Source organism: Cetorhinus maximus, chromosome 19 (genome assembly GCF_964194155.1).
Source record: "Cetorhinus maximus chromosome 19, sCetMax3.hap1.1, whole genome shotgun sequence".
Classification (NCBI taxonomy): domain Eukaryota; kingdom Metazoa; phylum Chordata; class Chondrichthyes; order Lamniformes; family Cetorhinidae; genus Cetorhinus; species Cetorhinus maximus.
This window is the reverse complement of record NC_135897.1, coordinates 21,172,949-21,188,476: the sequence shown is the minus strand read 5'-3', so window position 1 is coordinate 21,188,476 and position 15,528 is coordinate 21,172,949. Positions and strand designations below refer to the sequence as shown.

Sequence of the window (15,528 nt, the reverse complement as noted above, 5' to 3'; positions counted from 1 at the left end):
GTGTCTAGTTTTCTGACTTCCCTGACTCCTTCCCTAAAATGTAGCATAATTAAGCTCAATCTCGTCCTGAGGTGGCGCTTCATCAATAAATCCGCAGGTGTGACACATGTTGTTGTGTTCACCTCATTCATTTTGAGTGGGCATCAACAATGGGCAGAATCATTGTTCACATGAAAGGTCCCACATGGTCAATGTGTAACCACACCCATGGTCTTTCTGGCCAATTCCAAGGGTGTAATGGAGCTGTTGAAGATAACTTTTGCAGTTGTTGACATCTTCACTAAACTGTCTATTTTGCCATCCATCCCAGGCCACCATAGGTAGCTGCGAGCTATGGTCTTCATTCGGGATATTCTTGGATGTGTGCTGTGAAGTTCACTTAGCAATGGCTCTTTGCTTTGGAGGTACAATCACTTGTGCTCCTCACAAGATGGCATCCTGGCTGGTTATTTTATGTCTTCTGTTGAAGTACTGTTCCATTTCGTCAGATACAAGCTCGTGACCAACCACAAATCACTTGTTCTCATACTTGAGATAGGGCTGGGCCCCTACTTGTCCAGTCTCTGATCTGTCGAGTGCATACCGGCGAGGAATCTAAGAAATTTAGCAATAAAGCAAGTTCTTGTGGAACTGGAACTTCATCATTTTCTTGTAAAGGCAAACAACTATGTGCATCAATGTTTGCGATTTGACAGCCAGGCCTATGTACGAGAGTATACTCATACGCGGGCAGGATTAAAATCCATCGTTGTATTCTTGCCGAGGCTATGGGTGGTATAGCCCTGTCTTCACTGAACAATCCTGCAATGGCTTGTGGTCTGAAACAATAGTAAAATGGCGGCCACGTATGTACTGATGAAATTTCTTAATGCCAAAGATGATTGACAGGCTTTTTTCTATCTGCGAATAACCCTTTTCTGCTTTGGTGAGCGTTCTTGATAAGTAACCAATAGGCCGTTCCGTGCCATCGTCCATCTGATGGGAGAGCACTGCTCCCACTCCGTAAGGGGATGCGTCACAAGTCAACACCAATTCTTTCCTCTGGTCATAATGTACTAATAGGTTGGATGAGTACAACAATTGTTTGACTTTATTGAAAGCTTCTTTCTGGAGCACCTCCCAAGACCAACGTTGGTTCTTTGAGTAGATAATGCAGGGCGGCCAGTTCTGTAGACAAATTTAGTAAGAACTGCCCATAATAATTGATCATTTCTAGGAATGATTTGAGCTCTTTGGTGTTCTGAGGTGTTCTTTGGCACAGGTGCCTCTCTTATGGCTCTCACTTTCTCCTCAACCGGGTGGAGGCCCTGTGAATCTATCCAGTGAGCCAAATAGATTACCTCCCTCGCTTGGAACATGCACTTTTTTTAAAAAAGCACTTCAGCCTGCAAGAAATGTTTTAAGACTTCTAAATTTTTCATGTGCTCTTTTCCAGTGAATCCTGTCACCAAATTATCACCTAAATAGACTACAGCCTGGGGCAGTCTCTGCAGTAAACTTCTCATTGTTCTCTGGAAGATGGCGCAAGCTGAGGAGACTCCAAAAAGCAATCGAGTGTACTAGTACAACTCTGTGGGTACTAATTGTGACAAATTCCTGGGAGGCATTATCTAACTAATTGTTAATGAAGCATGACTCATATCAAGCTTCTTGTAGGTGGTTCCACCTACCAGCTTGGCATACAGGTCTTCAATTTTTGGTATGGAGTGTCTGTCTAGCTTAGCTACTTTATTAACTGTAATCTCCACAAATTCGGACACTTTGGTCGGGTTTAAGGATGGGGACTATGGGCGCTGCCCATTCTGAGAACTGCACAGGTTGTATAATGCCCAGTTTTTCTAGTCTGTCCAGTTCGGTGTTGACCTTTGCTCTCAGTCATCAGGTACTGGTCTCCCCTTCAAGAAATAGTAGGGGCGGCGGAGTTGCCTCTAGATCTACATGAAATTTTGCCTGCAGCCTCTGGACCTTCCCAAGTTCTTCCTTGAAGACTGTGGCGTACTTTCTCAGCAGCTCTGGTAACTACTTGCTCTTAATTGGAAAATTTCAGCCAATTCCAACTTAATCTCCTTTAGCCAGTTTCACCCCAGGAGACTTGGCCCCTCGCCTGCTACTACCATCAAGGGTAGCTTTACCGATTGGCTTCCATAATGGACAGTAACTCTACTTATGCCTTTGACTTGGATGTCTTCACCCATGTATGTTTTTAATTAGGCAGTCGTTTCTTCCAAATTTAATTGATGTTTGCCATTACTCAGATATTTGACGTATGTTCCCCAGTTACTGTAGTGGAAGCTCCTGTGCCAATTCCATTCGAACAGGTCTACCATTTACTTTCACTGTTACATAGATTGGTTCTGTTTTTCCAACCTTCAAATTATACAACGAATAATTATCTGAATCTGTTGCTTCAGGCTCTTCTACATTGTAGATCTCACTGGGTTTTTTCCTTTTGTTTAAAAGTCTGCTTGACTCTTTCCTTGCACTCTCATTATGTGTCCATTTCTATGACAACAAAAGCATTCTATTTTCTTTAAACTGCCAATTGTTAAAAGACTGTTTGTTTCCACCTCTACTGAAATTATTCCTTGTTTTCACTGCAGAGTCATTTTTTTTTTCATTTTCCAGTGGGGGCTGTTTCCCGCTTCTCAACAGTCTTGCATTTTCATGCCCTATTTGGCTGGAGCTTCCTGCCCAATATGGAGGATGTGCCATTTTGTGCACCCTGTATGCCCTTTGAATCTCTTGCTGCACGTTCCATTGCCAGTGCGATCTCGAGCACCTTCTTGAAATCCAAATTTGTTTTGGATAACAATCGCTTCCGAATCATGTCCTCATTCACACCGCACACTAAACGATCTTTAAGCATGTCGTTTAGGGACAAACCAAACTGACAATCATGTGTTAATTACTTCAAACTTGCCACATGGCATGCAACTGTCTTCCCCATGGCTCTAATTCTTGAATTAAACTTGAACTTTTGCATCATTACTGAGAGCTTTGGTTGATAATGGTCCTCCACTAGGTCCACTAATTCATCAAAATCTCTTGAGTCGGGGGCACTGGTGCTGTCAAACTTCAAATCAAGCCATAAGTCTTATTCCCACATTTACCTAAGAGGACCACCCACCTCTTCTCTTCCCCGTAATGTCATTTGCTTGGAAGAACAAAAGGCACTCAGTGTAGTGAGACCAATCGTCCGTTGCTGGATCGAAAGGATCAATTCTGAATTGCCGCATTCTGTGAGGGAATTACTTTGACAAAATGAACGGAACTTATGCTTACAAGTGCTGCGTGAGGTACAGTGCCGATTTCGTTTCTCTTGATTTCGCCTATTTAATCCTCAATTGCCAGTTTGTTGGATCCTGCTCGCACACTTGTTGTAAGTGGTAGCTGATTCAGTACTAATGATAGAGGTGAGTAGCAGACACTTCATAGGTGAAAACTCTTAGTTTACTTACAAAGGTACTCAGCAGCAACCAAAAATGTGCTTATACTTCAAACTCTATCACTACACTACTCCAACTACTGACTACAGACTACTAACTACAGAGGTAGCTCACACTGCTCTGCTATTGGATACTAAGATCATGTGATCTTCCTTAATAACATTCTTCTTAAAGGTATATTACGCATCAGATTACCACAGACCCCTTATTCTGAAACTGTGCCCCCTAGTTCTAGATGGCCTCATCCTCTCAACATCTACCCTGTCAAGCTCCCTCAGAATTTGATATGTTTCAATAAGGTCTCATTCTAAACTCCAATGAGACCCAACCTGCTCAACTTCTCATAATACAATCACTTCATCCAAGGAATCAACCTAGTGAGTTTTCCCTGAACTGCCTCCAATGCAGGTCTATCTCTTCTTAAATGAGACCAATGCGTCACAGTGCTCCTGGTGCAGTCTCACCAATGCCCTGTACAGTTGTGACAAGTCTACCCTCCTTTTATACTCTATTCCTCTTTCAATAAAAGCCAACATTCCATTTGCCTTCATAATTACTTGCTGTACCTGCAGGTTAACCTATTGTGATTTAAGTACGAGGACATCCAGATCCCTCTGTACCACAACATTCTGTAGTGCCTCTATATTTAAATAATATTCTGCTTTTCTATTCTTCCCACCTAAATGGACAAACTTACATTTTCCCACATTGTACTCCAACTGCCAAATTTCTGCCCACTCACTTAATATATCTTTATCCCTTTGCAAATTCTTTGGGCAAGATTTTACCAAATCAGCCGAGGCCCCAACTGCATGCCAATGCAGACAATGACATGTACCTTTAAGAAGCTGCAAAGTGACATCACTATGACATCACCATGTGTAAGGCTGGAACATAAAAGGTACAGCCTCCATATTAGATGTTCACTATTGCCTGTGATCTCTGTATCAGTAAGGCTTTATGTATACCTTATGAGTCTGGCATGTTAGTCAAGGAAGCAGCCTATATAACTGTTAGGACCCAGGCTAGATCAAGGCCTGTGCAGAGCTGTATATAGTTGTTGCTAGTAATAAACTTCATGTAATCGTGTTTGACCAGAACCCTTGTCAGTCTCAATATCTTGCTTAGCGTAGATAGCATAGAGATAGATCCCTTGAGGTCTACATTGAGACCCTCAACATATATGGCAACAGCATGCCATCAGAGACCACGACAGCGACATTGGTTAGAAATGCATATCAGCAACATGCATGGGCAGCTAGCAGGATCTCTTGATTTTATGCACGGCAGGTGAACAAGTTGCTGCTGCTCGGGTTACTGTTGTGATCTAGACAGCGGCCCACCCCTGAGAGCTGCTAGCCCAATCAGAGGGCTGGAAGCTCAGCAGCGCCATGAGGTGCAGTGGCCACGATGGATGCAGGCAGAGGCCCTGCAGCATTCAGGAGATGTGGGGGGAAGAAAAATTAATAAAAAATGTAATTGCTCAAGTGATGGAGGGAAAACCCTCTGAGAAAGTCGGGGCGGGGTGGGGGGGGGCGGGGTGGCGCTGCGGGGCAGGGGCTCCCATCCCTGCCTACGTTCCCCTCTATGATTCTAAAAACATTTAGTTGCCGACCTTCCCATGCAGCAGTGATTGTTCCACTGTTGGTAAAATGCACAGTAAAATGGCACTACTGCATACTCAAATTGGCTTCCTGCCTCCTTAAAGCCAGAAACCCATCTGATCCCCTTCCTGCCATTGGTAAAAGTCTCTAACAGTGGAACATGGGCAAGGAACTGATCCACCACGGCTCCCCCTCCGCCCTTGCCTTGTACCTGTCAGAGATTAATCACACCGAGGCATCATTTAGTACATAGAAACCCCATTTATTACTTGTGCACAAGGGAGACAACACAATGAGAACTACTGTACAGTCTCATAGCAGAATACAAGCAGACTTGTTAAAAGCATTTTTACAGCCAATCAGTAAGTTTTGCAACAAACCTATCCGTATATTTGCATAAGTTAACCGACCAATCCATGTTCCAGTAAATTTCCCTTTTCCTCACAACAGATGTTTGGTTACTCAGTTGCTTATCACAACCCTGATGTACCCGTCGCAACCATGCCACTAAAACTCTTCCCTTCGTCTTCCTCACAACTTGCTTTCCCATTTTTTTGGGTCATCAGCAAATTTTGCTCCTGTACACTGTTCTTTCATTGTGAATGGTTGCAGGCCCTGCGAAACTCCACTAGTTACAGTTTGCCAACCTGAAAATGATTCCGATTCTGTTTCATATTAGTTAGCCAATCCTCCATCCATAAGACATAGGAGCAGAAATTAGGCCATTCGGCCCATCGAGTCTGCTCCGCCATTCAATCATGGCTGATAAGTTTCTCAACCCCATTCTCCCGCCTTCTCCCCATAACCTTTGATCCCCTTACCAATCAAGAACCTATCTATCTTGGTCTTAAATACACTCAATAACCTGGCCTCCACAGCCTTCTGTGGCAATGAATTCCATAGATTCATCACTCTCTGGCTAAAGAAGTTTCTCCTCATCTCTATTCTAAAAAGGTCTTCCCTTTACTTTGAGGCTGTGCCCTCGGGTCCTAGTCTCTCCTACTAATGGAAACATCTTCCCCACGTCCACTCTATCCAGGCCTTTCAGTATTCTGTAAGTTTCAATCAGATCCCCCCTCATCCTTCTGAACTCCATCAAGTATAGACCCAGAGTCCTCACATGTTCCTCATATTTTAAGCCTTTCATTCCTGGCATTGTTCGTGAACCTCCTCTGGACCCTCTCCAGGGCCAGCACATCCTTCCTGAGATACAGGGCCCAAAATTGCTCACAATATTCTAAATGTGGTCTGACCAGAGCCTTATAAAGCCTCAGCAGCACATCCCTGCTTTTATATTCTAGTCCTCTTGAAATAAATGCCAACATTGCATTTGCCTTCCTAACTACCGTGTCAACCTGCAAGTTAACCTTAAGAATCCTGGACTAGGACTCCCAAGTCCCTTTGCACTCCAGATTTCTGAATTCTCTCCCCATTTAGAAAATAGTCTATGCCTCTATTCTTCCTACCAAAGTGCATGACCTCACACTTCCCCACATTGTATTCCATTTGCCACTTTTGCCCATTCTCCTAACCTGCCCAAATCTTTCTGCAGCCTCCCCGCCTCCTCAATACTACCTGTCCCTCCACTTATCTTTGTATCATCTGCAAACTTAGCCAGGATGCCCTCAGTTTCTTCATCTAAAGTGAAAAGTTGTGGTCCCAACACTGACCCCTGCGGAACTCCACTAGTCACCGGCCGCCATCCTGAGAAGGACCCCCTTATCCCCACTCTCTCCTTCCTGCCAGACAGGCAATCTTCTATCCATGCTAGTACCTTGCCTCTGACACCATGCGCTCTTATCTTACTGAGCAGCCTCCTGCGCGGCACCTTGTCAAAGGCCTTCTGGAAGTCCAAGTAAATAACATCCATTGGCTCTCCTTTGTCTAACCTACTCGTTACCTCAAAGAATTCTAACAGATTTGTCAGCCATGATCTCCCCTTGATGAAACCATGCTGACTTTGCCAGATTTTACCATGCACTTCCAAGTATTCTGGAATCTCATCTTTAATAATGGACTCTAAAATCTTACCAACCACCGAGGTCAGGCTAATCAGCCTGTAATTTCCGGTCTTTTGCCTCACTCCCTTCTTAAAAAGGGGAGTTACATTAGCGATTTTCCAGTCCTTTGGGACCCTCCCTGACTCATGATTCCTGAAAGATCGCCACTAATGCCTCCACTATCTCTTCAGCTAACTCTTTCAGAACTCTGGGGTGTAATCCATCTGGTCCAGGTGATTTATCCACCTTCAGGCCTTTCAGTTTTCCTAGCACCTTCTCCTTGGTAATGGCCACCATACTCAACTCTGCCCGCCGACTCTCTTGAACTTTGGGGATGTCACTCGTGTCTTCCACTGTGAAGACTGACGCAAAGTATCTATTAAGTTCCTCCGCCATTTCTTTGTTTCCCCACTACTACTTCTCCAGCGTCATTTTCCTGCGGCCCAATGTCCACTTTTGCCTCTCTCTTACCCTTTATATATCTAAAAAAACTCTTGCAATCTTCTTTTATATTACTGGCTAGTTTACCCTCAAATTTAATCTTCTCCCTCCTTACTTCTTTTTTAGTTGTCCTCTGTTGGTCTTTGTAGGCTTCCCAATCCCCTGGTTTCTCCTCATCTCTATTCTAAAAAGGTCTTCCCTTTACTCTGAGGCTGTGCCCTCGGGTCCTAGTCTCTCCTACTAATGGAAACATCTTCCCCACGTCCACTGCTCTTCGCCGCATTGTATGCTTTCTCTTGAGCTTTTATGCTGTCCCTGACTTCCCTTGTCAGCCATGGTTGCCTCGTCCTTCCTTTAGTATGCTTCTTCTTCCTCGGCATGAATTTTTGTTGTGTCTCCCAAATTACTCCCAGAAACTCCTGCCATTGCTGTTCCACTGTCTTTCCTGCTAGGCTCATCTCCCAGTCAATTCTGGCCAGCTCCTCCCTCATGCCTCTGTAGTTGCCTTTATTCAACTATAATACTGTTACATCTTATTCCAGCATTTTCCTCTCAAATTGCAGGGTAAATTCTATCATATTATGGTCACTTCCTCCTAAGGGTTCCTTCACCTTAAGCTTCCTTATCAAATTTGCCTCATTACACATCACTAAATCTAGAATTGCCTGTTCCCTAGTGGGCTCTACCACAAGCTGCTCCAAAAAGCCACCTCGTAGACATTCCACAAATTCCTTTTCTTGGGATCCACTACCAACCTGATTTTCCCAGTCTACCTGCATATTGAAATCCCCCATGATCACTGTAACCTTGCCTTTCTTACACACCTTTTCTATCTCCAGGTGTATCTTGTGCCCCACATCCTGACTACTGTTCGGAGGCCTGTACATAACTCCCATTGTGGTTTTTTTCACCTTTGCGGTTCCTCAACTCTACCCACACAGATTCTACATTATCTGACCCTACATCATTTCTTGCTATCGATTTAATTTCATTTCTTACTAACAAAGCAACCCCACCCCCTCTGCCAACCTGCCTATCTTTTCGATAGGATGTATATCCTTGGATATTTAGCTCCCAGTCCAGATCCCCTTGCAGCCATGTCTCCGTAATGCCCACCACATCATACCTGCCAATTTCAATCTGCGCCACAAGCTCATTTACCTTATTTCGTATACTGCGTACATTCAGATACAACACCTTCAGTATTTCCTGTCCCTTCTCATTGTCGTCCCTTTATCTGATGTGCTTGAAGTTATATTCCTAGCCCTTTCCAAACACTGTCCTATTTTGTGTTCTGGGGACTTTAATTGCCTCTCCTGGGCTCTCCTTTCTTTTCAGTTTTTTCATAATTTTCCATGAAGTTGAATCCACCACCCCACACGCTAACCTGCTGCTTTGTTTCCCATTAGTCATACTCCTTGGAGTTTTACCCTTCCCTCCCCCGCCCCACTTTCTAGTTTAAAGTCCTGTTGACCACCCTATTTACCCTTTTCGCTAGAACATTGGTCCCAGATCGGTTCAGGTGGAGACCGTCCCAACGGTACAGATGCCTCCTGTTCCAATATTGATGCCAGTGCCCCACAAAATGGAACCCCTCTTTCCCGCACCACTCTTTTAGCCACGTGTTTACTTCCCTTATTCTCGTGTCCCTATGCCAATTTGCACGTGGCTCGGGTAGTAATCCGGAGATTATAACCCTTGAGGACCTGTTCTTTAATTTAGTTCCTAGTTCCTGATGATCCCCAAACAGGTCCTCTTTCCTAGTCTTACCTATGTTATTTGTCCCGACGTGGACCACAACAACTGGATCCTCCCCCTCCCTCTCCAACATCCTTTCAAGCCGGTCAGAGATGTCCCTCACCCTGGCACCGGGCAGGCAACATACCATGCAGGACTCTCAATCCTGCTTACAAAGGAAGCTATCAATTCCCCTAATTATAGAATCCCCTACAAGTACCACTTGTCTTTTTGCCCCCCACCTCTTGAATGACCTCCTGTGCCACGGTGCCGTGGTCAGCTGGCTCATCCTCCCTACAGCCCTCTTCCTCATCCACACAGGGAGCAAGTACCTCGTACCTGTTGGACAAGGCTAAGAGCTGAGACTCCTCTGTTCCTGAACACAGGATCCCTCTACCTGCCTTTTTTGCAGTCACACCCTGCTGACCCTGACAACTGACCGGACTTGAGGTACTTAATCTACCGGGTGTGACCGCCTCCTGGTAAAGCGTCCGGGTAACTCTCCCCCTCCCGGATCTGCCACAGCGTCCGGAGCTCGGACTCCAGCTCATCAATTCTGAGCCGGAGTTCCTCCAGCAACCAACACTTGCTGCAGATGTGGTCACTGCGGCTCGCAATGGGATCTGCCAGCTCCCATATCATACAGCTACAGCACATCACCTGCCCAGCCATTTCTACTTAGATAATTAATTTATTAACTAGCTTTGCAGTGTTTTTTTTTTCAAATTTGGTGCAGACCAACCAATCAGGTCACAGCTTTCCTGTGACGTCTCTTTTTCAGTTTTGGCTTCAGTTACTTTGTGCCCCGAGGTCACCGCTCCGGTGCTCCTCCCTCTGAGTCTGCTCCCTAGAGACAAGGCCACGAATCCCCGAGGTAAGCTAGATTTATACTCACCGTTCCGGTGCTCCCCACTCCGAGTCTGCTCCCAGGATTTACTCACCAATCAGCTGCTTTTTCTTTAAAATCCACTTTCAAAAGAGTGTCCTTTGCAGGTCTGGTGCACTCCTGAAGGCACTGCCTCTTCCTCTCTCTCTCTTTTTAGGTTTGAGGAGGAGGGAGGGTTGGAAACACTACAGCAATGTAATCCTTGGGGCTATTCTGTTCTTTGACAGTGGGTTCTCCTCGATTCCCTCCTGAGTCATGGTGACTGCGATGACTTCTCCCAGAATGCTTCAGTCACTTCTCACCAGCACCCTCTGTTGGATGCCCTTCCTCCTGTTGAGTGCAGGAGTCCTTCTCCTCGATTCACTCCTGAATTGTGGTGACTTTGACGACTTCTCCCAGAACCATCTATGCTAATATATAACTCACTAGCATGAGCTCTTATCCTGTGTAGCAACCTTTTATGTGGCACCTTACAACATGCCTTTAGGAAAATCAGATACATTACATCTACTAGTTCCCCTTCATCCCCCTGCTTGTTACATCCGCAAAGAATTCTAACAATTTCCATTACATAAAACCCTGTTGACTCTACTTGATTGCATTTTCCCCAGTACTGGTGCCTGTGCCCCATGAATTGAAACCCATTTCTCCCACACAAATCTTTGCGTCACGCATTCAACACACTAATCTTATTTACCCTATGCCAATTCGCTTGTGGTTCAAGCAGTAGTTCAGAGATTATTACCTGTATGCTTCTGTTTTTTTAATTTAACCCCTAGTTGCTCATCGTAATTTAGCAGAAGCTCTTTACTAGTCTTACCCCTATTGTTGGTACCTACATGGACCATGACAACTGGAATTTTCCCCTACACTCCAAATTCCTCTCCAGCTCAGAGGACATATCCTTTAGGCTGGCAGGCAACACAGCCTTCGTGACTCACGCTATTGGCTGCAGAGCACAGTGTCTATCCCGCTAACTCTATGGTCTCCTAATACTACATTCCTTTTTATTCTCCCAATTGAATGGCCCCGCTTTACTATGGTGCTATGGTCAATTTACTCATTCTTTCTGTAATCCCAACAAGGCTGCAAGAATCTCACTCACACCAGTTAGACAAGTGCAAGGGCTGAGGCTACCTTCTGGATCCTCTTACGTGCCTCTCTCAGGGGCACACCCTCCTGCCCTGACCATAGATGAAATCTGAAGAACCTAACCTAAGGGATGTGACTGCCTCCTGGAACATTGGTGTATTGGGGGAGGCAGTGGCGTAGTGGTATTGTCAATGTTACCGTATTGGTAATGCTCTGGGGACCTGGTTTGAATCATGCCAAGGCAGATGGTGGAATTTGAATTCAATGAAAAAATTCTGGAATTAAAAATCTAATGACCACAAAGCGATTGCCAATTGTTGTAAAAACCCATCTCGTTCACTAATGTACTTTAGGGAAGGAAATCTGCCGTCCTTCCCTAGTCTGGCCTTCACGTGACTCCAGACCCACAGCAATGTGGTTGACTCTTAGATGCCCTCTAAACAAGGGCAATTAGGGATGGGCAATAAATGCTGGCCTAGCTGGTGACGTCCAAGTTCCAAGAACGAAAGAAAAACACAAAAAGGGTACCATTCTCCCTCCAGTGCATCACACCAGCCTCCAGCTTAATGACAATAAAATCCTTGAGCTTCTCAAGGGGGGGTTGGTTGTTGCAGGACATAATAGAAGCTGGGGGTTATCTTTGCATTCCAAGATGATCCTGTTATAATGAGCTCTTGTAACTTGTGAGAATAGGACACAATAGTACTTTGTGGTCCAGCCAAATCTGACAGTGAATGGCTAAACCAGTTGTCTGCCATTTCCATTCAAGTCTGTGTCACATTGATGTGTATTGCTTTGTACGTTGCAGATGAATTTGCTTGTGGGCAGCTCAAAGGAATTGAAAGGTCACAGGACCCTCAACCCAGAAAAGGTGGGGTAATGAAGAAAGGAGGGTTTGAAGACATATCAAACCCTCGAATCACAAAAGGGAGATTAATGCCGAAAGGAGGCAGCCCATGGCAGGTGAGATATTAATACTGTAGTGATCCAGGTGGACTTCCTTGTTTATGAGTAAATGCTGTAGCTTTTAAAAAAATTTTAGCTGATTTTGCTCTCATTGCGTGGGGTCCTACTTCCTCTGGATAAAGCATTTAACACAACATTGATTTTGCCTTGTCAGTGATCTGACATTCATTTCTCACACTGTGTTGCTCGTCAGTCTTGGCTCAGTGGTTAGTTCTCTCACCTCTGGACGTGAAAATGTTCAAGCTCTTCCAGTATTTGAGCTGATGCTTTGACATAATACTTTAGGGAGCGCCATCTTTTGGAAATGATATTAATCTGAGGCTCCATCCACCTGTTGAGGTGGGCATAAAAGATTCCTGATGTTATTTGTAGAAAAGCAGGTGAATTCCCCTGCCAAACCTTTGTCCCTCAGCCAGCACCACCCAAAACAGACTGGGCCATCCATCTCATGCTGTTTGTAGAACCTTGCTGTGTGCAATCTTGTTACATAACAGTTATTCACTTCCAAAATAATTGACTGTGAAGCACTTTTGGAAGTCCTGAGGACTTGCAAGGCACCGAATAAATGAAAGTTTTTCCTTCTTTGGAAACCTAGACTCAGACTGCAAACCAAAAGGCTGAATTCACAGGCCGACTTTTTCTCCGTGACTCAGTTGAGAAAGGTATGCAGTTATTATTGTAAAGGAGATGATGCCACTACAGTTGGAGACATCTGGAAAAAGTACAAGGGTTTCATGAAATGAAGCCAGGGATTCCTGGGAGTACAGAAAGACACAGACATTTCATTGGGACATCTTTATGCGTAGATTAAACATTTCCCATAGGCTGATGCTTCAACCAGTGAAATCTTAAGTTCTCCAATCCGGAGTCCAAATTTTAGGTAAATGTCTGTGAAAAGACTATCTAGGGCAGACATGTACATACGAGCAAGGAGCAGGAGTAGGCCATTCGGCCCCTCAAGCCTGCTCCACCATTTAATAAGATCATGGCTGATCTGATCATAACTTCAAATCTGCATCCCATCTACCCCCGATAACCTATCACCCCCACCTTTGCTTGCCAAGAATCTATCCACCTCAGCCTTAAAAATATTCAAAGACTCTGCTACCACCGCCTTTTTAGGAAGAGAATTCCAAAGACTCACGACCCTCTGAGTGAAAAAATTTCACACTTCCGTTTTAAACGGGCAATCCCTTATTTTTAAACTGTGACCCCAGTTCTAGATTCTCCCAAAAGAAGAAACATCCTCTCCACATCTACCTTGTTAAGCCCCCTCAGGATCTTTTATGTATCAATCAAGTCACCTCTTACTCTTCTAAACTCCAGCGGATACAAGCCTAGCCTGTCCAAGCTTTCCTCATAAGACAACCCACCTATTCCAGGTATTAGTCTCGTAAACCTTCCAACGCATTTAAATCCTTCCTTAAAATAGGTTGACCAATACTGTACACAGTACTCCAGATGTGGTCTCACTAGTGCTCTGTATAACTGAAGCATAATCTCCCTACTTTTGTATTCGATTCCCCTTGCAATAAATGATAACATTCTATTAGCTTTCCTAATTACTTGCTGTACATGCATACTAGCCTTTTTGCAATTCATGCACGACACCCAGATCCCTCTGAAACTCAGCTCCACCATCTCTCACCATTTAGATAATATGCTTCTCTTTTATTCTTCCTGCCAAATTGGACAATTTCACATTTTCCCACATGATATTCCATTTGTCAGATCTTTGCCCACTAACCTATCCATATCTTTTTGTAGCCTCCTCATGTCCTCTTCACAACTTACTTTCCTACCTATATTTGTGTCATCAGCAAATTTGACAATCATCCCATCCATCCCTCCATCCAAGTCATTTCTATTGTAAACAGTTGAGGTGCCAGCACTGATCCCTGTGGCATGCCACTCGTTACATCTTGCCAACCTGAAAAAGACTCATTAACCTTACTCACTGCTTTATGTTAGCCAGCCAATCTTCTATCCATGCCAATATGTTACCCCCTACACCATGAGATTTATTTTCCGCAATAGAGTTTGATGTGGCACTTTATCAAATGCTTTCTGAAAATTTAAGTACAGTACATCCATTGGTTCCCCTTTATCCACAGCACATGTTACTTCCTCAAAGAACACCAATACGTTGGTTAAACAACTTCCCTTCCACAAAATTATGTTGACTCTGCCTGATTGCCTTGAACTTATCTAAGTGCCCTGCTATAGCTTCTTTAATAGTAGCTTTTAACATTTTCCCTATAACAGATGTTAAACTAACTGGCCTGTAGTTTCCCACTTTCTGTCTCCCTTCCTTTTTGAATAATGGAATTACTTTTGCTATCTTCCAATCTAATGGAACCTTTTCCAAACCTGCGGAGTTTTGGAAAACTAAAACCAATGCACCATCTCACTAGCCACTTTTTTTAAGAACCTAGGATGAAGACCATCAGGACTTGGGCACTAGTCAGCCCACAGCTCCAAAAATTTACTCAGTGCCACTTCTCTGGTGATTGTAATTTTCCTGAGTTCCTATCTCCCTTCCATTTCCTGATTTATAGATACTTCTAGGATGTTACTTGTATCCTCTATAGTGAAGACTCATACAAAATACCTGTTCAATTTATCTGCCATTTCCTTGTTTTCCATTATCAATTCTCCAGGCTCAATTTCTATGGGACCAATGCTCACTTTGTTAACTTGTTTCTTTTTTAAATATTTATAGAAACTCTTATTATCTGTTTTTATATTTCTGGTTAGCTTTCTCTCATACTTTAATTCTTCCTTCATTATTCATTTTTTAGTTATCTTTTGCTGTTCCTTATATTCTGTCCAATCTTCTGGCCTTCCACCTATCTTTGCACAATTATATACTTTTTCATTATGTTTGATACTATCTTTAACCTTTCTAGTTAACCACGGATGGTGTGTCCGTCTCTTGGACTTTTTCTTACGCGTTGGAATGTATCTATTCTGTGTATTCTGAAATATCCCCTGAAATGTTTGCCACTGCTTCTCTATTGACCTATCCCTTAACCTAATTTGTCAATTCACTTTAGCCAGCTCTGCTTTCATGCCCTCATAATTGCCCTTATTTAAGTTTAAAAACATAGTCTCAGACCCACTTCTCTCTCCCTCAAACTGAATGTAAAATTCAAGCATATTATGGTCGCTGCTACCTAGGGGCACCTTCACTATGAAATCATTAATTAATCCCATCTCATTGCACAATACCTGGTCTACTACAGCCTGCTCTCTGGTTGGCTCCAGAACATGCTATTCTCAAACTATCCCGGAAACATTCTATGAACTCCTCATCTAGGCTACCTTTGCCCATCTGACTTTTCCAATCTATATGT

At 43.9% G+C, this 15,528-nt stretch overlaps 1 protein-coding gene across 1 annotated transcript in view; it reads left to right on the top strand.

Annotated features, from left to right (window-relative positions):
• LOC144694311 (uncharacterized) overlaps positions 1–15,528 on the top strand; it is a 107,837-nt gene that overhangs the window by 42,282 nt on the left and 50,027 nt on the right. Inside the window, exon 7 of the mRNA XM_078564642.1 lies at positions 12,015–12,169. Within this exon, the coding sequence (XP_078420768.1) occupies positions 12,015–12,169 (155 nt within the window). The remainder of the gene's footprint in view (positions 1–12,014; positions 12,170–15,528) is intronic.